Source organism: Ursus maritimus, unplaced genomic scaffold (assembly GCF_017311325.1).
Source record: "Ursus maritimus isolate PB19 unplaced genomic scaffold, ASM1731132v1 scaffold_18, whole genome shotgun sequence".
In the NCBI taxonomy this organism is placed as follows: Eukaryota; Metazoa; Chordata; class Mammalia; order Carnivora; family Ursidae; genus Ursus; species Ursus maritimus.
The window spans coordinates 12,422,652-12,445,429 of NW_024424230.1; the positions used below are offsets into that span (position 1 = coordinate 12,422,652).

Here is a 22,778-nt window from a genome sequence, read left to right on the forward strand (position 1 = left end):
TGTGTGACTCGAGTTCCCTGTTTAATCACTATGCTACACTACGGCCTCCCTAAAGGAAAGAAGTGGTGGTGAGCACATTAAAATTATCATTTTAAAACATAGAATTCGCAAGTATAAAAACTATCGGTTTCCAATGTTGGTAAGATAAGATGGGCATGACTTCTTATTTTTCATAAGCGATGCTGTAAATTGGGTGCCAGTTACTTCCAGAATTGTGTTGAAAAGAGAAGAGAAGGGAGGGGAGGGGAGGGGCAGGGAGGGGAGGGAAGAGAGAAAAGAAAAGGATGGGTGTAATAAGAAAGAAGAAAAGAAATTGCCATGAAAACATTTATACTTTCTGAATGAAAAAATGCATTTCAAGGAATTTCACGGAATGGGTTAAAATATTATGCGGAACGATGACCACTTCATTTTTTATTTCACGTGCACAGAGAAAATCAACAAATGCCCAACAACAGAGGACAGATCAGACTCTACCACGTCCGTGACAGGATACTAATGTAAATATTAGTAGAACAAAACAATATTGCCACGGGAGCCCGGGATATTAAGTGTAAATTAGGAATAAAGTTACATGTGAGCATAATCTATAGATAGATTAGAAGGAAATAAATTCTGTACATCGCGAGTTTCTGAGTGAGGAGATAATTGAAAAGACAACGGGTTCCTATCCGCTCCTCCCACCTCCCCAGAAGCAATCACTCTTTCTCCTCATATCTGCCTCCATATTTCCAAATAATATGGCTGTATTACCATTTTTGACCTAACAATTTTAGACATTATCTATTGCCTTCCTAATTTAGGGCCTGAGGATTCGCTCTTCTTACACCACTCACACCATTTCACTTGCCCTAAGTGTTAACCTGATCACAGATAAATAGTATTCATTGCTGAGTTAAGGAGTGTACTATGAATGCATTCCTTTTTCTTTTAATACCATTTTTTCCTTATGTTCCTACTGCCTTCTTCCCCATTTCTTCAGTTTCCTGTGTACTGAGGGCAAATGTGCCCCCGAACGTTCCACAGATCAGGCAAACCTTGGCAATGACCTTTCTAATGCGCTCTCCCCTATGAGAAACTCATCAATCCCATTTTCCTTTCCTAGTCGGCCACCCCGCCGGTAAGGGCAATGTTGTTTAAAGTTTGTGGGATTTTCCTTCCCACGGTGTAATTTCACAAGCAGGAAACAACTTTCCCTACTGTTATACCTTAGTTAGCAGGCAATTTATTATTTGTCAATCAAGTAAAAATAATATTTTTCTCAAACATTAAAGCACAGTGCTTAAACAGCAAATAAATTATTTTTTTCTTAAATGTTTAGGCACTGATTACACAAACTTTCAGATTTTTTTAAAAGCTTTAAACACCTTTAAAGGCAAACTTACAAAGTTCACAAACACACTTTTGCAAACGTTTGAACTTCCATAAATCTAATAAATCAAGACTTAACAAGGCTAGTGAACTAGACTCTCCTAAGACTCAAACATGTTTAAAAAAATACAAAAAATAGCACAGGGTTTGTAAGACTTTCCTACTAATCTCATTCTTACTCATCTGGAGTTTCTAGTATCATCCATTTTCCTTTCTTGTTTGTTTGAAAAATATCGTGTTTAATGCTCTCTGATTGTCAGTCCCTGAGAGTGTTACAATGGTCTTCCTTTATAATATTTAAGGACTTATAATTTACTAGAACACAGACACAAAGGATTTGTTTCACTGCTACCTAGTGTGAGATATTGTGGAGGGAGGCAAAATGTTTCATAGAGATATGATAAAATGTTACATATATTACAATTTCTATCTTTGGAGCTAAGGCGTAGATATGATAAAATGTCACATATATTATAATTTCCTATCTTTGAAGCTAAGGCATTTTTTTATCCTACAGCACGGAGCCAAGATTTAATACAGAAAACACATTTTCTTATACTAATTTATACACTGTTCGTGTCAGATCTAGTCTTTCCTTTTATTAAATGAACATCAAAAAATGACTTAGAGAATATAATCAATCTCTGAAATTAAATAACAAGGGGCACTTGGGTGGCTCAGGCAATTAAGCATCTACCTTTGGCTCGGGTCATAATCTCAGGGTCTTGCGATGGAGCCCAGCGTCCGTAGTCTTGGAGCTCCCTGCTTGGTGGGAAGTCTGCTTCTCTCTCTCCCTTTGTCCCTCCCCCACTCACGTGCGCTCTCTCTCAAATAAACAAATAAAATCTTTTTTAAAAAGAAATGTGTTCTTCTACTCCATAAGATTTTTTAAAGCAGGGATGTTAGTATGACTACACTATTACACAATAATTATTTTTAATAAAATGTTTATTTTTGAATAGTTTTAGATTCACAGAAAAGTTGCAAAGATAATCCAGGGAATTCTGTATACTTCTAACAGCTTTTCTGCGGTGCTAACATCTAACATTATCTTTATACATTTGTTCAAACTAAGAATCTATATATCACCTTTGTAAAGATTTTTCTTCGCTCAATGAGGCATGTGAAATATAAGTGACAATGACAATACAGTGACCAAGTAGTTCAAAAATTGTGAGGCATTCAATTGAATAACATAGTACTTCCGAAATGCAAATAAAAGACATTTAGACAAAACGTTAAGTGGTAAAAATAAAATTTGCCGATCTAACTACATAGGTATGATAAAATCACTAGAATGCATTATTTCAAGGTTTATTTGCTAACATTCAAATGTGGAAAAGATACAAGCTGCAAACTGGTTTTTATTATAATTGTGTTTTTCCATCTTTTGATGCACTTTTCACACCGGAAGATGGTCTTGTTTGTCGAGAGACATACATGGTTTAGGGGGAGCAGAATCTCCCGTAAAAGAGAATGTTGTCAGTTTTGTTGTGCCTGATGAAGAAGAGGAACGGGTGGTTTGCATTAAATTCAAGGGAGGGGAGTCTAGTTCGAAGGCTCACCTCACTCCCAGTGCCAGCTGCAGCCTCTGTACCTTGTTCATTTATTTCTACAAAAGACTTGTGGAAAACATTGGACAGAAATAAGTTTCTCTCCATGGACATTCCTGAGAAATCAGCTCTGCTCTGGTTAAAGGCATCGCTCATCCCCATACCGCTCAGGGTTGACTTGAGATCGTAAGTCTCTTCCAGCCTGAACTTGGGGAGCTGCAGCTGCACCTCATACAATTCCATCATGTCTGCGCTGGTCCATTCGCTCAGCTTCTCATAGGTGATGGCCTTTTCCAGCTGCAGGTGCGGAACGAGGAGGAGAGAGTCAGCAATTCCAAAGTGGAGTGAGAATTATGGTTGAGTGAGACCTCAAAATATTACACAGTTGAATTATCATCCCTCCCGTTACCCAAGGTAACAAAGCACGCACATTTGGAAATTCTTTGTGTAATGAGATCCCTCACACTGTTGACCTACAGAACCTTTGTGTTGCCACTGAGTAGTTGCCGGGATACAGGAGAATTAGACCTTGATTCAAAATGGCGTACTTCTATGCCAGCTTGCAAGACATCAACTACACACGGAAATGAGTCAACATAAATATGCATTCGGGTGCTGTCTACACACAAGCATAAACTTGAGAGTAAATTATGTGCCAGGGCACCAAAAAATATCTGTTATATTAACATGGGAGACAGCTCTTCGAAAACAAAATCTGAGATAAAATAAAATGTCCATATAATCACAGCAATATAAAATTAGTAACTATAAGCTATGCCAAAAAAAAAGTGAAGGAAAAGTAAAGAAAGGAAAATCTCCAAATCTTAAGAGTAATGCCTGTTTTTTTAGTATAGTTTTTGAGAGTGTTTTTCTCCTCTTTATATTTTAAATTTTTAAAATAATAAATACATATAGATATGTACATGCATATGCATAAGTATATTTGTGAAAAACTGTGCTTGATTTTTTAAAAATGTTTGTTTCAGGTTGCATGCTTTTGCTACTTTGAGAGTTTTCTGGACCCAAGTATTGCTGTCAGTTACCTACTTGTAATGATGTACATTAGCAATCTGACAACACATTCAGCTCAGTAGCCTGCACTCTCAGGAAGAAAGGCTTATCTGATAAGGGTGTGACTCTAATGATTTAGTGTCCACCCTTGGTCTTACTTTCACCATTCTTTCCAGTTTCACAAATTTTATGATACCATTTGGAATTCTCTTCTACATTCTAGCAGGGCTGTAGAAACTTAGAAGTATAGAGAATCTGGAACACATGAAAAGTTATGCACGGTGCAAAGAAAGCCAGGCCACCCACTGCATGAGAAACTAACGTTCAATTTAAATATACAAATTGCTCAGACATTGGTCTGCCCAAAGTTATGACAGGCTTCATAGAAATCTGGCTGATAAACCACAGGAGTACTGACACAGAAACTGTTCGTTTACCCAGGGCGAGAGCCTCAAGATTACTTAAACTTTCTGAAGAATAGTGATATCCAACTTAGCAGAGTTTTAATAAACTTAAATGACACTGTGAAGGTAAAGTCCTGGGGGCTCAAGGTACGTTGGTTGTCTCCCTCTACAGGCATCAAAGAACAAACAGGAAGACCGTGTCTTATGCTTCTCCCCAGAGGGGTAAACATCAGAACCACGTTCGCAGCAGACAGACGGTACCTGATCCAGCCCTTCGATATCTTCCGGCAGCAGTATGAGCAGGCTGAGGTCACGGCTCTCATAGTAGAGCTGAACGCCCATGGCTTGTGGCTTTTCGATGTGAAAAACTTGGAGTTTTTCTTTCATGGACATCATTAGCACTGGTTTGCTTGTACTCTATGGAAAGGAAGTAGCAAAGTCACTGAGGAAGAGTTTTGCCAAATGCTTAATTTTGTTTTATCATAATTGGTTCGCAGTAGTCTGGGACCCTGGCAAAATTGGTGATTCTCTGCAAAATGCTGAATAAAGTTATTCGGACCTTGCTCTCTGAAATAGGGGTTCTACTGGATAACATTATCAATAAGTGATGTGGAAGTTTCTTTTTATAACGCTATTGTGGCAACCTCTATAAATCATAGCAAGCTGGATCCTACTGAAGATTTTAAAAAGTACCTAATCCTATGCAAACTATGCCAATGTCAATGATTCAGCAACTAAATAAGGTGTATTTCACATGCAGACGTTTGAGAAAATATTTTAGTATCATAAACACTGAAATTTACTAAGAGAATAAGAAGACAATAGGCCAGGAGGAAATACTCACAAAACACATATTTGATAAAGGACTGGTATCAAAATATATAAAGAACTTAAAAAAACTCAGTGATAATAAAAGAACCCAATTTTAAAAATAGGCAAAGATATGAACAGATACGTCACCGAAGGAAGACATACAGCATATGAAAAGATGCTCAATCATACATCATTTGGGAATTGCAAATTAGAACAATGAGATAGTACTACGGACCTTTTCGCATGGCTGACAATATCAACTGCTGGCAAGGATGTGGAGCAACAGGAACTGTCATTCCTTGCCAGTGAGAATGCAAAGCAGAAGCCACTTCGGGAGACAGTTGGCAGGTTCTTACAAAGCTAAACATTGTATTACCATATGATCCAGCAAGTGTGCTCCTGAGTATTTACTAGAAGGAGTTAAAAACTTATGTCTGCACAAAATCTTGCACACAGATTATTTATAGCAGCTTTGTTCATAATTGCCAAAAAGTGGAAGCAACCAAGATGTCCTTCAATAGGTGAATGGCTAAACAAACTGCAGTATGTCCAGATAATGGAATATTATTCAACAGTAATGTGAAATGATCTATCAAGCCAGGGAAAGACAGGGAGAATGTTTAAATTCATATTGTGTAGTGGAAAAAGCCAGTTTGAAAAGGCTACATACTATACAATTTCAACTACATGACACTCCAGAAAAAGCAAAACAATAGAGACAGTAAAAAGATCAGAGGTTGCCAGGTATTTAGGAGGAAGGATGAATGGATGGAGTACAGGACATTTTTCGGGCAGTTAAACTATTCCAAATGATACCGTAATGACAGATACATGACCTTATGCATTAGTCAAAACCCATAGAACTATTCAAGACCAAAAGTGAACCCTAATGTGAACTATAGACTTCAATTAGTAAAAATGTACCAATATTGGCTCATTGACTGCAACAATGCACCATACTAACACAAACTGTTAATAATAAGGGAAATTGTGGGGGGGGGGTATATGGGAACTCTACTTTCCTCTCAATTTTTCTGCAAACCTAAAAGTGCTCTTTAAAGAAGTCTATTTATAATAAATCCAATGGTAATAAAAAAATCAAAACCCTGCAATTCAGATGTTGTAGACATTTGTTATTTATCCATTCTACAGGGAACTGTTAATCACAAAGTCCCACCCGTCTGCTAATGTAGTGGTCATATGACTAGGGCTGTTCATTCAGGACACTTCATGATACAGGGATTTTTCAGGGATGAACACATGAATGGCACAAAACAGAGTCCTCCTTTGGGAACATTCTGTCAGAGCTAGCAGCAAAGACTCTTTATCTACTAGGATTGTGAAGCTCTAAGGCTGACGATGGGGCAACTGTATACCCTGGTCATACAGAGAAACCGTATCTTCAGTATCAGAGAATGAAGGCAACAACCAGAGGGAGTGGGAACTGGGGCAGAGAGAGAGAACTGAGATTATGTCTTGAGATTCCCTGGACATCTCAGTTCCTCTTAGTTACATAACTAATGCTAGTACAATCCCATTTTACTGGAGCTATTTTGGAATGCTTTTTATCACTTGCAACTGAAAATTCCTTGTGGATATACTAAGCCAGGTAGCTTTCCGGCTCATTTCTGATTAGCCTATTCGATTGTATGTTCAGTCCCTTCCCCACCTTTATCCCACCGATTGTTTGAGAACCGCCTATTGCACACATCCACGTAATTACTCTAGTGGGTCCTTGGCAGCACTGTTTATGTGAGAAGACCCACCCCAGGGCTAAACAGCTTTAGCAAATGTTGGTTAATCAATTCCTTTCCTAGGAATTAAAAATGAAATCTATTAGACTGGTCTCGAAAACAGAGGCAGTGTTGTGAGTAGCCATGTTCTGCCACTGTGGGCTGGGAAGAAGAGAAAATTAGACTTTAGACTGAGGGAAGAATGCTGGGAGAAACAGAGTTGAAAAGATAGAGACTGAATCTTGACCACATTTGAATCCTTGTTTCCACTCAAGTTCCAAGGTCCAGCCACGTTCCAGCCCTTGGATTCTAGGGGAATCTGTCACCTTATTATTAGCCTCCTTTCTTGCTGCAGTGGGTTCCTATCACAAAAATTAGTGTGTTGTGTCCTAACACAAAGAGAAAACAATGAAAGAGATGAGATTTTAAATGTGTATTTCTTTTACTTATGGAAGGGTAAGAGTTTGGTAGAAGAGAGTATTGGTCGAGTAGAATAAGAACAGAACTAATAGTGAAGAGTTGGGGGTTACAGTTCTGTAGATTTCTAACTTAGGCATGGCTCCTGTCACTTTGCCATCTGGGAAATAAATATAATACCTACCTTATCTACTCTACCATAGTCGTAGCAAGGACGAAGTGATAAAAATATGTGAATAGTCTATTTTCAGGAAAGAAACAACGAAAGAGGAATTCCCAGGTGGGATGGGCCTGGCTTTTAGCTCAGCCATGCCTGCCCTGGTAACAGCCAGACTTTCCAAGAACATATATTCAGAAAGAAGAGTGAATTTCAAGTAGAATCTCCTTTACAACGCCATGTAAAAAACCATGCCGATTATTAAAAGGTTTCTACCTTGTTTATTCGGAAAGGCTTTTCTGTGGTGTTTTGGACGAGGAACTGATGTTCCCAGATTCCTTTAAAGTAAAGGGCATTCACCAGAACCATTCTGGTTGCAGAATCCACAGCATCATCAGGTAGGAGATTCTGGATTTTTCCTACAAGAACAAAAGGACAGATTACAAATGGTATAGGTACATCCTGGCAATATGCCACACCTATAAAAATGATAATTATGAAATAGTGTTAAGTGATAATACCTTATTTCCATCAATGATCCAAACCAGGAACTTAGCATTAATAGACTATTACTAACAGGTCCTATTTAAATTTCACCTACTGTTCCAGTAAAGTCCTTCTTCTGGACCAGAATTCAATCCAAGATCTCAAGTTGTATTTAGGTGTCATTTCATCTTAGTGCCTTTGAATCTGAGATAGTTCCTCATTCCTTCTTTGTCTTTCATGACTTTGACACTTTTGAAGAAGCTTGGTAGCGTGTCCCTCAATTCGCAGTTCAGATTTGTCTGATGTTTCCTCAATTGTGTCCCCCGGAAAGATATGTTAGGTCCTAACTACCAGTCCCTGTGAATGTGCTCTTATTTGGAAATAGGGTCTCTGCAGATCTAAGTAAGTTAAGATGAAGTCATCCTGGATTAGGGTGGCGCTAACCTAATAACTGATGTCCTTACAGGAGGAGGAACATTTGGACATAGACACGCAGAGAGGACAAGACCATGTGAAAACACAGACGTAGGACAGACCTAAAGAAGAAGATTATGTGCTAACAGAGGCAGAGACTGAAGTGTCCGTAAGTCAAGAAATGTCAAGGGTTGCCGGCAACCACCAGAAACTAGGAGAGAGGCATGGAACAATGGCTTCCCTGGAGCATTTAGAGGAAGCATGGCCCTGCTCGCACCCTGATTTCAGGTTGAAGCCTCCGGAACTATGGGAGAATACATGTCTATTGTTTGACACTATCCAGCTTGTGGTAATCTGTCATGGCAGCCCTAGGCCACCAACGCAACCACAGAAGCAATGTTCTGTGCCTCCCAATGAATCATACCAGGAAATAAATTATGTTCCTATTTCCCATTATGGGTGATGTTAACTTTGATGGTTTGATTTCCACAGGTTTCTCACTATAAAACTACAACGTTTTCCCTTTGTAATTCATAAGTATCATGTGAGAAGCTACTTCGTGACCACAGAAGGTTCATGTTTCTCATCAAACTTTTGCCCACCGATTTTAGCATTCATTGGTGGTCTTGTCTAAAACAATGATGACTGTGGTGTTTGCCAAATGGTTATTTTCAATTTTCACCATTCCTTCTATTTGCTTCAATTTTCACCATTTGTCAACTGGAATTCTACTGTGAAGAAGAAATTTCCCATCTCCTCCTTTTATTTAGGTATTCGACAATTTATATCAGTATAGACTCATGGATAATTGTTTTACCCTATGGATTATAATTTATTACTATCATTACCTATTTTGTTGCTCTAATTGTCCCAGATTTGGTTATTGGAAACCTAGTGTTGGCTCCTATGTCCTTTTGACATGTTCTCAAATGTTTTGAGCATTCCCTTACATTCTGGTACCACAATATGTCCTAAGGTTTATCTGGTGCTTTCCATGTCCCAGCCCTAGAATTAACATTTCTTCCAGGAGCCCTGGTTACATTTTTTTGGGTTTTGTTGTTGTTGTTGTTGTTGTTTGAAGGATGGTTTTAGAAATCAAGTGTGGATATAGCTATGCTCATGAGCTATGCTCATTATTACTGGGGTGTCATTGCTCAGCAGAGAATGCTAGAAAATACATATATTATACACACATTTGTCAATATTTCCATATCTATCTTATTCTCTTTCTGCTTATATATTAATTATATATATATAATATTTTATTCCCTCTTTCGCTCTGTCTCTCTCTATCCAATAAATAAATAAAATCTTGAAGAAGAAAAAAAAAGCAACACACAGAACCAAATTTGGCCTTGATTTTGCCCTACTCTTTAGAGCTGAAGTGCCACCTACTGGCTGGTTCATTGCACACACCCTCGGTAGTTTGAGGTCATGGGAGCGATAATCTTTGAAGATATTCAGGGTAAAGTCCTGCAGAGCACAGAGTTATTAATGTGACATTAGAGTGCCCAGTGTGCCAAGCACATGAGAGATTTTGAGATTACAAACATGTAGACAATAACCTTCGCCAACACCCACTTTTAAGTGGCTTATAGGCTATAAAGAAGACAAACCAGAAAAAAAATTGCAACATATAACTGACACTATCACTGAGACTTTGACTCTGAATGCCGAGTACGTGCCAGTATCCATATGACTACTTGAAAGAAGGTCTACTTGAAAGCTTAAGGAAAGAAGCTTCTTTCAGGTGATTCAGATGGAACGTAATCATGCCGAAGAGTTTCTGGTAACTTTTTCTTAAGGAGGTGCAGAACTCTGGCTTGACAAAGTTCCTGAATAGCTGGTTAAGTCCTGACCTTATTTGCTGTTGAATAGCCTTCAAATAGCCGATATTTGTGTTCAATATGTAAAGAGAAAATACAGAAAGATGACGGCTTTCTTCCTCTTTGGAAGATTCCACTTCTAAGAAATAGAGCCAGCCTTGCCAGCTGGAGCAATGAGGTCATGGGATGCAGGGAATAGAGGCGAAATAAAAGATTCTGACCATGCCCTGGGTTAGCTTACTTTGGAGGAACTCTCATTTTACGAGTAGTGTGACAACAGAGGATTTTTCAAAGCGTGTCTATCCTATATCTTGACCCTATAGCAACTGTAATCTGAAGTCTACTCTTTCCTCCATAATTTAAGATGATTAATTCAGTTCTTCCTCAAAAGCAAAACTTCTGTGCTGTCAAATATGGTAGCCACTAGACACACATGGCTCCTTAAATTTAAATTACTTCAAATGAAGTACAGTTAAAAATTCAGTTCCTCAGTCACATTCGCCACATTTCAACTCATCTATAGTCACATGTGGATGGAGCATGTGACCCTAGCACACTGGGCAGGGCAGACTTATGGCACATTTCTGTCATCACAGGAAGATCTCCCTGGCAGCTGTGTGACCTAGACCTAGTTGGGTCTGGTCATGTTCTTTGAGGGTGGCGGTCTGTGCTGGAGAGGCAGGGCAAGGACCCGAAGAAGCGAGCTTCCGCAGCACCAGACCATGGCTCTCCTCTCGGCTCTAAAAAGCTTTGCTTCACATGTAAAGATGGCAGATTAACTGCTCTTAGCCTTCCTATCCGTAGGGCTCCCCCCTCTCTCTTCCAGACAACATAATGGGCACTGGGCTAGGAATTTGAGGCCTTAGATTTAGTTCAGCCCCAGACTATTCTTACAGTCACGTCTGCCATGCTGAATTTGTGTCGTGTATTACAACACGCTTTTGCCTGTGCAATCCCATTTTGTCCTCCTGCCAACTGAAACAGTACGAGTGCTCAGTAAATGCTAGCTGATCTGTAATTCTAAAAACAGGCTTGCTTTTGAATGAATCCAAATCAGGCATAAGTTAAGTAAAATGGTCAGTGTTGCTTCACCATGGCTTTTGAGTCATTAGTTCAATGAAAAAGGAACTGAGAATTCAGGGCTGCCAACTTCCTCCGGGCATTTCAATAAGCATTAACGTTCTGAACAACGACAATTAGCAGGCCTGCTGTGTGCTAGTGATTCAGAGCTGAAACTCGCATCAGGCAGCATCATTGCACTTGGACCCTTGAGTCTGGTCGGGGAGGCTTCAGCAGTTAAATTCAATAACAGTGTGGTGCATGTCAAAGTGAACTTTCACACCAAGTGCTGTGTGAGCAAAGAGGGAGGGAGAAACAAACTATTGGGACTTCATCAAAATAAAAAGCTTCTGCACAGCGAAGGAAACGATCCACAGAACTAAAAGGCAGCCTATGGAATGGGAGAAGATATTTGCAAATGACCTATCTGATAAAGGGTTAGTATCCAAAAGAAATTAAAAAACCTACAAAACTCAACATCCCCAAAATGAATAATCCAGGTAAGAAATGGGCAGAAGTCATGAATAGACATTTTTCCAAAGAACATCCAGGTGGCCAATAGACGCATGAAAAGATGCTCAACATCACTCACCAGGGAAACACAAATCAAAACTACGATGAGCTCTGACCTCACAGCTGTCAGAATGGCTAAAATCAACAACACAAGAAGCAACAGGTGTGGTCCAGGATGTGGAGAAAGGGGAGCCCTCTTGCACTGCTGGGAATGCAAACTGGAGCAGCCACTCTGGAGAACAGTATGGAGGTTCCTCAAAAAGTTAAAAATAGAACTACTGTATCACTCAGCAATTGTACTACTTGGTATTTACCCAAGGGTACAAAAGTACTAATTCAAAGGGACACATGCACCCTGATGTTTACAGCGGCACCATCAACAATAGCCAAGTTATGGAAACAGCCCGAGCGTCCATTGACTGGTAAAGGGATAAAGAAGATGTGGTCTATATACATAATGGAATATTACTCAGTCATGAAAAAGGAATGAAACCTTGCCATTTGCAGTGATGTGGGTGGAACTAGAGAGTATTATGCTAAGTGCAATAAGTCAGTCAGAGAAAGACAAATAGCATATGATTTCACTCATGTGGAATTTAAGAACAAAACAAATGATCATAGGGGAAAAAAGAGAAAGACAAACCAAGAAACAGACTCTTAACTAGAGAGCAAACTGAGGATCACCAGAGGAGAGGTGGGTTAAACCCGTGATTCAGATTAAGGAGGGCACTTGTGATGAGCACTGGGTGTCCTATGGAAGTGTCGAATCACTGAATTTTAACCTGAAACTATATTACACTGTATGTTAATTGGAATTTAAATAAAAAATTGAAATAAAAAAAGAAATAGAACGTTCAACTTTTAGGTGAGTGTGTGACTAAAAAGTACATCTTATAGATCTTTATTACAGCAAGTCTAGGTGACCAACTATCCTGGTTTGCCTGGGACTGAGAGGTCTTCAGGGGCTAAATCCAGGAAAGACCCAAGCATATCAGGACACGTGGGTCCCCGGAGCCTGAAGCGCGCCAGGTAGCTGAGTTTGGGATATGGGTGCAACTGATGTGTGAAACTTTCAGGTCATCTCCTTAAACGCAAAGAGGCTTTCTTTTCCCCATTTCCTGGTGACTTTAAAATGACAAATGCAAGAATCATCTAGACTTAAACACGAAAGCCATGTTTTGAGGGTGGCAGAGCTGACCCACCAGTCTGGGTCTCCGGATTGCCTCAGCAACGGAATGCTTATCTGCCTTTTGACTATTATGTGAAAGAACAATAAACTTCTACCTTATCATTAAGCCACTGTATTCCAGGTCTCTCTGCTACAGCAGCTTAGCCCCCTGTATACTACATGACCTCATTTTGAAAATTACTTAAGATTATATAACACATTTAATGTCACAATTTCGTTATTAATTACTAGCTATTTTTCTTTAGAAATCACAAATGTAGTAGTGTTTCAACTTTCCCCTTTGCATTTTCCTGCTTTTTGCCCCTAGGCTCCTCTTTGCAATTATTGGGATATAAGAATTTTCTTGCCCACTTAGTAAAGTGGGTATCTTACTTATATGTTTTAGATAAGACTTACTGGGAAAGCTATGGATCTGAAAATCATGGGCGTGAATAGAAAGAAATGTTCCGCATATTTAGAATGTGTCCATAATTCTCGTTAAGAAATACACGTACTTACACACAAAGCAAATTCAAAAATACAACAATGCTTGGAAAAGGCACTTTCCCAAGCAGCTTGGTGAAAGCTTACCTTCAGTCTGACTTTCAACCCAAGAGTTGATCTCCTTTCGGATTTGTCCAGAAGCTTCCACAAAGTCCACAGACTGTGGTTCTGCACCAAAGTATGTTTTCATGTCTTCCAAATATTTCTGGAAGATATAGGTAAAATATCCTTTTGTAGAGTTTGTCCAAAACTGAGAAATCAAGTCTATCGATGGACAGTTGCAAACCCCCACTCTGTTGTTCCCTTCCGTCTTTCCATACTCCCATTTTGGTCAAAGACGAAACACTCCCCTCTTTAAAATTAGCTGGGCACAGACTAGCCGTGCAGAGGTCCAGGTAGGAAGGAAGGCCTGACTCCCACAGTCCTGGGGCTCCCATACCCTCCCTATTTTTTTTAAGTAGGCTCTACGCCCAGCATGGAGCCCAACGTGGGGCTTGAACTCACAACCCCAAGACCAAGACTCAGATGCTTAATGGACTGAGCCACCCAAACACTCCTACCTTTTCCTATGTTTATTCATGCCTGTGAAGTGGGGCTGGAATGAAAAGGGAGAGAAGTCTAGGAATCCCGGGACTGACTCCAGTGACTAAGACGTATTGGCAGTTGCGCTTGGCTTTCTGCCACAGAGCTGGAACCAAAGTGAAGCCTCCTGCCATGGACTCTAAGTGCCCAAGGACTGTGGAGGGCCCCTGAGCAGAGCTGTACGCTGCCGTGAAAATGGATTGCTAAGCAAAGGTTCAGCAGGCCGTCTGAGGGAAGAAAGCTGGCCTCGTCCTCCAGCCCTTCGACGCCCTTCGACGCCCTTCAACATCCCTTCTGGTGGCCGTCGTCAGAAGCGGGCTTACGAGGGCACCTGCCACGGGAGCATCATTTGTTCTTCAGGACAGCTGTCGCACTCCGTCAGTTTATTAGTTGGTGGAGGCATTGTGTGCAGTAAAGAGTGCTGAGTTAATTCAGCCTCACGCAGTGGTTCAAAGATTAGGAAGTCTAAATTCTATAGAAATTATAATCTGGTCAAAAAGGAAGGCTTCAAGATTCACGAGGCACCATTCCCTGTGTTGACTCCTGGGTTCTGATCAACCTCTCCAAGCATATCCAGGGCTTGTGGACATTGTAAAAAATGTCTCGTTTTCTCCGTGTCCTTCTCATCTCTAAGTGCCTGCCCCACTCAAATACCTCCTACTTCTGGACCAAACTGGAACGCCCCAGACTACCGGCAATGGGTATGTCTTTCAGGCCTCGTTTGGATGCTTTTCTGCCTTTAGTCATTACACAGCCCAAGTCCTGAGCTCCCCGAATTCACTTGCTAAGGGCAAGGACAGCACTGCTCGATATCACAAGACAGCTTTATCTTTTCTACTGCTGCCCCTCCACCCTATCCAGTTTCCTTGCTCTTGGCCCTCGGGGTACCTGGGTCCTTCTGCTCTCTTACGAGATGAGATGTGATGGACGAATGGGAAAGTCAGTGCTTGGCTTGGCTGAAGAGCCCTTAAATCTGAATTGAGCACAAAAGCATGGTCTGCATTGTGGGGTATCAACCATCCGAGAAGGGGAGAAGGTGATGGTATTCCATGTTAAGAGTCTTTCCTAAAGTCTCTAAAGTCATGCTGTCCATGACTGTGTACATTTGAGCCCATGGTCTCCAGCCGCTCTCCTAGGACCAGCTCCGCCCTCCGCTCCTGCAGATCGACGCTGCTGAGTTACTCTGCGTCTTCTGCTCCATTCCCCGTGAAACAAAGCCTAACCCAGAGATGACGCAAACCACACTTCTGTACCTGTTCATCAGCTGAGGTGGACCCCTTTATTCTGAGCATAAAGATCTGATCACTAGGTCTGGCTTGAGACCCATTACTGCTTTCCTTTACAACTAGACACTTATTAGTGACCTAAATGATTATTTACCAGAAATGCTGACCCCAGACATGAACATTGTCCCTGGGGTCTCTAGAGAAATGTACAAAGAGTTTACTGATTGGTCTCATAGGGCTCTGTCTTTCCCATCAGCTTAAAACGACATGTTTGCACTTACAGCGTGAAATGGGTAGGTTTTCTCTCCATATATCCTGTTGGCAGTTTTAAGTATGTAAGCCTTGCTGGGATTGCTGATTTCTGAGATAAGCGTCTGGAAGTGAGACTGTATTTCTTCTACCTTGCCCAAACCTAATTCCTTTAAAAGAAAAGGTCAAATAGTCAAATAAAACATTGAACACGAACTAGCTATATGCAAACAAAAGCTGAAATCAATTGCATAGTAGAGAAAAACTATTTTCTTTAATGTTAGCAGTGCAAGAATTTAAAAGTTGTTAAGGCATTGTTTTCTTCACATTTAGTTTGTCAAGGCAAGAACGAGCTTGAAGGTGGGGCAGTTTTGAAGGGGAAGAAAAAAATGGAGAGAGATAAAGGGAAAGAATACGACCCTTCCAAAAAGCGTACACATTTTTGTATCTTGAAAATTTTTCTATAGTTGATGATATTTTTCTAAGAGAAGTTCCCTGTCAAGGGTTGCTTAAATCAGCCACTAAAATACATGTGCTGCAAGTGTTGTCTACTTAATTATCAAATGCACATTAAAAATAAGACATACCGTCTTTCTTTTCTTCTCACTTTCAGGACAAGATTTGATGTCCTGGTCTCTGCTAAACTGAAGCACCTGTCATTTCAATAAAAAGGCAATATGTGAACACACTAACCATCTGAAATTCTCATCAGCAAATACAAGTCAGTCGTTCCCATCACTACAGAACATATAATTAATTACCAGGGGGCTCCGATTTCACTTAAATGATGTGTTAATTGGATGGATGGAATAAGTCAACAGCAGCCTTTAAATAAATCTTTTAAATTCCTGTTTAAGTAGCTAGTCTCTTTATTCTTATACTCTTTATAGGACATGTAAGATGATGTTGGGAAGATCCTTAGAGGTATCCCATGTTTTACTTTTTTATCTACGGTTGTTTTGAAAGCTAGGTGGTCAACTGAGAGCATTTAGATGATTTAAGCATAAGCCACCATTGCTCCCATTATCCAGAAAATTCAGGGATTTTAGTTGTCGATTCTAGTGAAGTGTTTCAGATCTCATTGTCTATCCCACTTGACAGTTATAGACGCATTCTTTGTGTCCACGCCAGCATTTCATTTAGAAGTTAACGAGAAGGATGTGGATATGCTTGCTTCCCCTGAATTGTACAGCAGTAGAAAACAAGGTGATAATTCCAGCTCCCACAGCCTGGACCCAGCTCACAATGAGAAATAAATTCTAGTTTACCAAGCTTGCGCTGACTGACACCCAGTGACAGACAGGGGTACATGAGCGACTCAGTCTCAATTGCAAAGTGTTGCTATTAATATATAAATAGCATTTAGATAAAGCAAGGGCAAGAAACACAGAGCGATATATTTATATGAAATGGACCCAAGTTGGAATCCATCTAAGATTGTCTATCACATTAACAGTTAAACCTTATAATAATTAACCGATTATTAATTAGGGGTGAACCAGAATTTTGTTGTTGTTTTAAACTACACAATATCTTGTGAACTAAAAGAATAAGGGTGGCCCAAGCTGGCAGAAGATAAGTTCTGCCTATTTCATTCAGAATTGCTGGCTGTGCTGTTTTCTGTATTGGGCCCAGAGGGCACCACCTTGAGTGGAAATCCTATCATTTGGCCTTTTGACTATTGCATGATTTAGGGCTCTTTTTTTTTTCTTTTTCTTTTTTTTCTTTTTTAAAGATTTTATTTATTTATTCGACAGAGACAGAGACAGCCAGCGAGAGAGGGAACACAAGCAGGGGGAGTGGGAGAGGAAGAAGCAGGCTCATAGCGGAGGAGCCTGATGTGGGGCTCGATCCCATAACGCCGGGATCACGCCCTGAGCCGAAGGCAGACGCTTAACCGCTGTGCCACCCAGGCGCCCCTAGGGCTCTTTTCTATTTCTATTTTAAAACACACACACACATGTAGTTATATGTTTGCACACATGCACACATATACACATGGCTTTTTAAATTATAAGTTTGCTATCTATGGCTACACTTGCGCGTGCACACATGCACAGTGCTTTGAAGATGCTTACAGCAAATCCAGCATTGCTTATACAATACTATTGTTTTGTTATTTTAATGCTCTCAATGGGTTCTTTACATTCATTCAGACAACCAGGGGTTGAACACAGAAACAACAAAACAAAGCACGAAGAACTGGATTCACCTATTTTTCTATTTGTGTCTTCAGGAAAATCTTTCTGAGGTTGGAAAGATGATGACTAATTCTATTATTTAAAGTATGAGCCATTCAAAAACGATATGCTATCACTCACGTGTGGAATTTAAGAAACAAAACAAATGAACAAAGAAAAAAGAGACAAACAAAAAACTAGACTCTTGACCGCAGAGAACAAAGAGAGGGTTACCTGAGGGCAGGTAGGTGCCAGGATGGGGGCAATAGATGAAGGGGATTAAGAGCTCACTTGTCATGATGAGCACTGAGTAAAGTACAGAACTGTCCAATCACCATATTGTACACCTGAAACTAATGTAGCGCCATATGTTACCTTCACTGGAATTAAAAATAAAAAATAAAGTATGATCCATTACTTCTTGAAATACATTAATAATCAATATAAAATTGTTTCTGGTGCTGAACCAAACCCAATAAGCTTATTGTGTCTCTATTTGAACTTGCTAGGGAACATGGGCTCTTATGTGGTTATTTAAGCAGCAGTTTTCCAGTTGATTCTCTTTCTCAGATGTCTTTTTACGGCCTAAAAAAAATGTTTAAGCGTATCTTCTGTTTTGAAGGATATGGCTGTAAATGTAAGCTATATGGACTTCAGGAAGCAAATGACGGTAGCAGTTAAAGCAAGCACTCTATTTAAAGGCCACAGAGGGTGTTCGACCTCTCCCACTCACCTGGGCCATCTGGGCTGCCGTGGTACCTCCAGTGCCCAAATACACCATGGCCAACGAGGTCGAGATGCCCCAGGGAGAAAAGAAAATATTTTTGCCCTCAGCCGATTCAGCCAGCTTTTTGCTGAAGTCCAGGGCGAATTGGTTGATTGATTTGACTAAAGAGTCCATTGGGAAAACCTAGGAAAAATAAAGCAGAGATGGAAAACTTGTTAATAATCCTTTCCACTTATTTTACTTTTGTATTCTACTTGCGGCTGACACAACTATCTTCTTTAATCACCTCTTCTTGAAATGACAAAAATATGTATTATCTAATTCGATTTTATATTGTATATAGAACGTATATATGTCCATCCGTTTTATATGCACATATTTTCATTCATCTTTACACGTGTACCTATTTGTAACAGTTGAATGAACTATAGGAAAATCCCACGCCAACATTCTTAGTTTATATATTAGAAAACCGAAGTCTGGAGAGTTTGAGGGGATTGCTCAAATTTTAGTGCTAAGGCGCAGCAGAGTAACAGTTGGGTGCTCGTCAGTCGGCAGCAACTTGCTGAGAAAACCACAATAAAAATGGTAGTAGAACCAGGTCTCAGCACCCTGTGCTGCTTTCTAAGGCACCACGTGACTGCTGACTTTACACAGTAGATGAGAAATCGCTAGACATTTTTTCAAGAAACCTTGTTCTTTTTCTCACTTATCTATCACCCATATTTTTATACTTCTTAACCTTATTTATTCATTCATGCCTTTAGCTATGATATTCTTTGTTCCTGGAATGCTTTGATCCTCCTTTACTCTATTGAAATCCAATTCTGTTCCAGTTTCTCCTTTTCTTTAGAAGCTTTTCCCGATCTCTTGTGCACAGCGGCGTTATGTCCCACAACATCATTTTTGCCCCTTATTGACATTTATCCCACTGCTAGTTCTGTCTTCACATCTCTATATCTTTCCAACTCCCTGGTAAGTTCCTTGAGAGTAAAATTTTCTGTACCTTCAACAACACCTCGCTCCGGACTTTACACAAAATGGATCTTATAAATACTTGTCTATTATTTCTTTACGATGTTCATTGTTTAGGCTCCAGCCGCCATTTTTTATCCACCCAAACTTGAAACCATACACAGTTTGGTGGGAAATGCCCATAGAGAAGTAGAGAAGTCAAGGCTCTTTGCCCTTATTCTCACTCACTTGGGACCCTCTGAAACTGGTCTTCTGAACAAAAGAACTGTTTTTCTCATTTAAAAAAAAATTATATTCAACCTCTAAATTTCACCTCTAATCGCCAGACATTTTCAGTCCTTTAAGACTTGGGTTTTATCAAAGAAATAACTACTTCAATCTGATGTCATTTTATAGCCAAAAAATCTCTCAAACTGGTTAAATGATTAAAAATAAATCAACTTCCTAGGTCTAAAATTTCCCATTAGTGCCAATGTTGTATAGAACTTTATCTTATACTGACATCACCTGGCCCTTAGAACTTCAGAAAGGTCAGGAGTTCTCTCCAGTCAAATAGTTGAATCAAGGGAGAGGAGCGTGTAGGCCAAGTTTTGGTTTCATCATGAATTGGATTAACGGTGATCCTGTTGAAATCCCTCCTCACCATAGGATTACACTTAGTCAAAGAATTTCCCCTCTAAGTCCTGCTTCAGTTGCAGCTCCTGCCTATTGCTGAGGATGATGATAATCCTTGGCTGGTATTACTTGACTAAGGAAAAAAGACGACTCTAGTTTTGTAGTAAGTCTACGCTCTCAACAAAATGTTCGAAACTTGCCAGTATGTACTTTTTCTTGATAGATTCAGTGCCATCTTGGAAATAACCTCCCTAATCTCTTTACAGCTATATTCATCCAGATGATACTTTGTTTACTGCCTCCAAGTTAAGCTTTATCTCTTTAGAATTCATGAATTACATTCATATGGAAAACGCTTGGCTCCTCAAACCATACTTACCATGAAGGGAGGAGAAAGTAATATCTTAGGGCCTGAGATTTTTTTCTCTTTCTACCTACGGTTTATGGTTATTCTAGAGTTTAATTACTTGTAACAAATTCCTGAAAACAATAATTTTATCTAATGAAAGAGCTAATTACTTGTGGAACGTTAATATCCAGTTATCTTCAGCTTCATTAATTCTCTTGTTAATATCATCACTAATATATGAGGTATTGTCCAGAACACAGAAGAATAATTCCTGCCATTTTTTTAACAAAAAATTTATAGACGTGTTAAGCCATTGGTAAAATCTAACCCGAGTGGAAAGTGCTTCCTGAAGGACGCAGAATTTTAGGATGATGTTTTATAGGAATAATTCATCCATACAAGGGTTAGACAATGATTTTTTCAAAGACAATTATAAATGTCTAGATCAGAAACCTACTATGCCATTTTCAAAATAAATTAATTGTTCTCTGCAGTTTTCAGATGTGTCAGTATACACACACACACATACGCACACACAATACATACAAATATATATGCAAAATATGTAAAATTTCAATCTCTCAAGGGTTTAGGGGAAAAGCCGGAGAACTATGAAAATAATGAAAGGATAGTGTCATTCATCAAAATGTTGCATAATAGATACACATAGCCCCGAAGAACTTTGGAGTTCCCTCTAGTCCAATTGCCTTGTTTTATCTACTAAAAAACTAAGGCCCAGAGAGTTTAAATGTTCTGCCCAATGTGCACAGCAAGCTAAGAGCAAAGTTATCACTGCAATCCCATTCTCTGGACTCTGAATACAATCACCTTTGTCATTGCATCTCATTGTCTTCAAGATTTTAACGGTAAAAGGGAGGGATTGGGTGAGGAAAGAAGGTGAACAGGAGGAGGAAGAAAGGAGGGAAGAGGAAGTGGGAAGGATCCTCACCCCGTTTTCCGTAAAAGGATACCCAAGACTCCATGCCTTCCCGGTGATACTAATGATAGTGCCTACTTCTCAGAGCTGTGCCTACCAGAGGATGACATCTCCCCTCAGCACTTCTATACTTACCCAAAGCCATTTTCTGAGGGAAGCAATAGTTGGGGATGTTTTACAATGAGCACACAATGAAAGTTTGGGGCTTAGGCTACTCAATGGAAGAGAAGAAAGCTAACAGCCCATGGAGTGGTGCCCAGGACGGGATGTTGGCTGAGGACAGGGAAAGAGAGCCGAACCATTAATTTCACACATTGATAATGGGGATCAAATTCATATTGCCAAGCCCGCTCTTCTGAAGGGTTAGAAGGGGTTGGCCTCAATTATTCTGAGAATACTCTATTTCTCTTTGCCTATGTTGACAGATACAGAGGAGGCCAATCTAGAAATGTGACTGGAGGAGATTCCATTCACAGCTTCCCAATTCCTGGTAAAACCATTTTTCTAGCTCCTTTTAAATGAATGTTCTCTCTCCCCCTTTGCCCTCTTTCCCATACAAACTTTGAACCAGCGAGGGGTTAAATCTGTCTGACTTGCACAGAATTCTTGAGGAGGTGGGGATGGAGCTTTACCTACTATTTCTGTTTTCGAAGGCTCGATCATTTGTTACTCAGCTAGACACTTCAATAAAGAAGGAAAACATAAATAAACATTTTTAAACAAAGAAACCTTTACAATACCTTGTTTTCTTCTGTTGGAGCAGAATTGGCAACTGGTTCCTTTAATAAGAGATCGTGAGTGAGTTAAGTAACTTTTAACTGTAGAAATCATCTTTAAAAATTCTAGCACCTCCCTTTTCTTGGCCCCACCCTCTGATTCACTTTTACAAGCCCATACACTCTTCGTTTCAGGTTTATCTTGGCCAGGAGCTCAAATACAAAGACAAAGATCAACAATGAAGGTTTTGCTTGAATGACTTAATTACCCACACTTTCCCTGTCTGTCTGCATGCAGAAACCTGAGCTCTGACAAATTGTAACTCACACTTCCCTTGCTTACTCTCTTCTCTAGTCTGCCAATTGGCAGCAACTCTAGTAGTTTTCCCCAGTAGTCTTCCTTAAAAATAAATAGATAAATAAATAAAAAGCTCTAAATTAGTGGAATAATAATGGGCAGTACAATGGAAAATATTATGGGTGAAATATTTGCTGTTAAATTGTGAAAGCCATTCTTAAGCTGCCGTGGGCTAGAGGCATCCAACAAGTGTCGGTGCTCTTCTCGATGGGTAGGTGTGGCACCTGGGGAACAACTCCAACCAGTCCCATGTCCATTCTCCCACCCGGGGACAAGGGGTGTGGACCAAAGTATTAGACACAGTTGCTGCTGAGTCAGATCCTGGTTCATCATTTTTTTAATTTTCTTTTATTTCTTTCTATGAATGTTCCCTCACTTGTCCATATTTCTTCGATGGGAAAAACCATAGTTATTGTTTTATTTTCTACCACTGAA

General features: G+C 39.8%; 1 protein-coding gene across 1 annotated transcript; it reads right to left on the reverse strand.

Annotated features, from left to right (window-relative positions):
- Positions 1-2,301: 2,301 nt before the first annotated feature.
- On the reverse strand, positions 2,302-22,158 carry SERPINB10 (serpin family B member 10). The gene is made up of 8 exons (XM_008704842.2): positions 22,010-22,158; positions 18,400-18,576; positions 16,074-16,139; positions 15,519-15,656; positions 13,517-13,634; positions 7,736-7,878; positions 4,601-4,756; positions 2,302-3,221 (listed from the first exon to the last, which is right to left on the reverse strand). The coding sequence occupies exons 2-8, from the start codon at positions 18,565-18,567 to the stop codon at positions 2,817-2,819; spliced, it is 1,194 nt and encodes a 397-aa protein (XP_008703064.1). The 5' UTR covers positions 18,568-18,576; positions 22,010-22,158; the 3' UTR covers positions 2,302-2,816.
- Between the last annotated feature and the right edge of the window lie 620 nt (positions 22,159-22,778).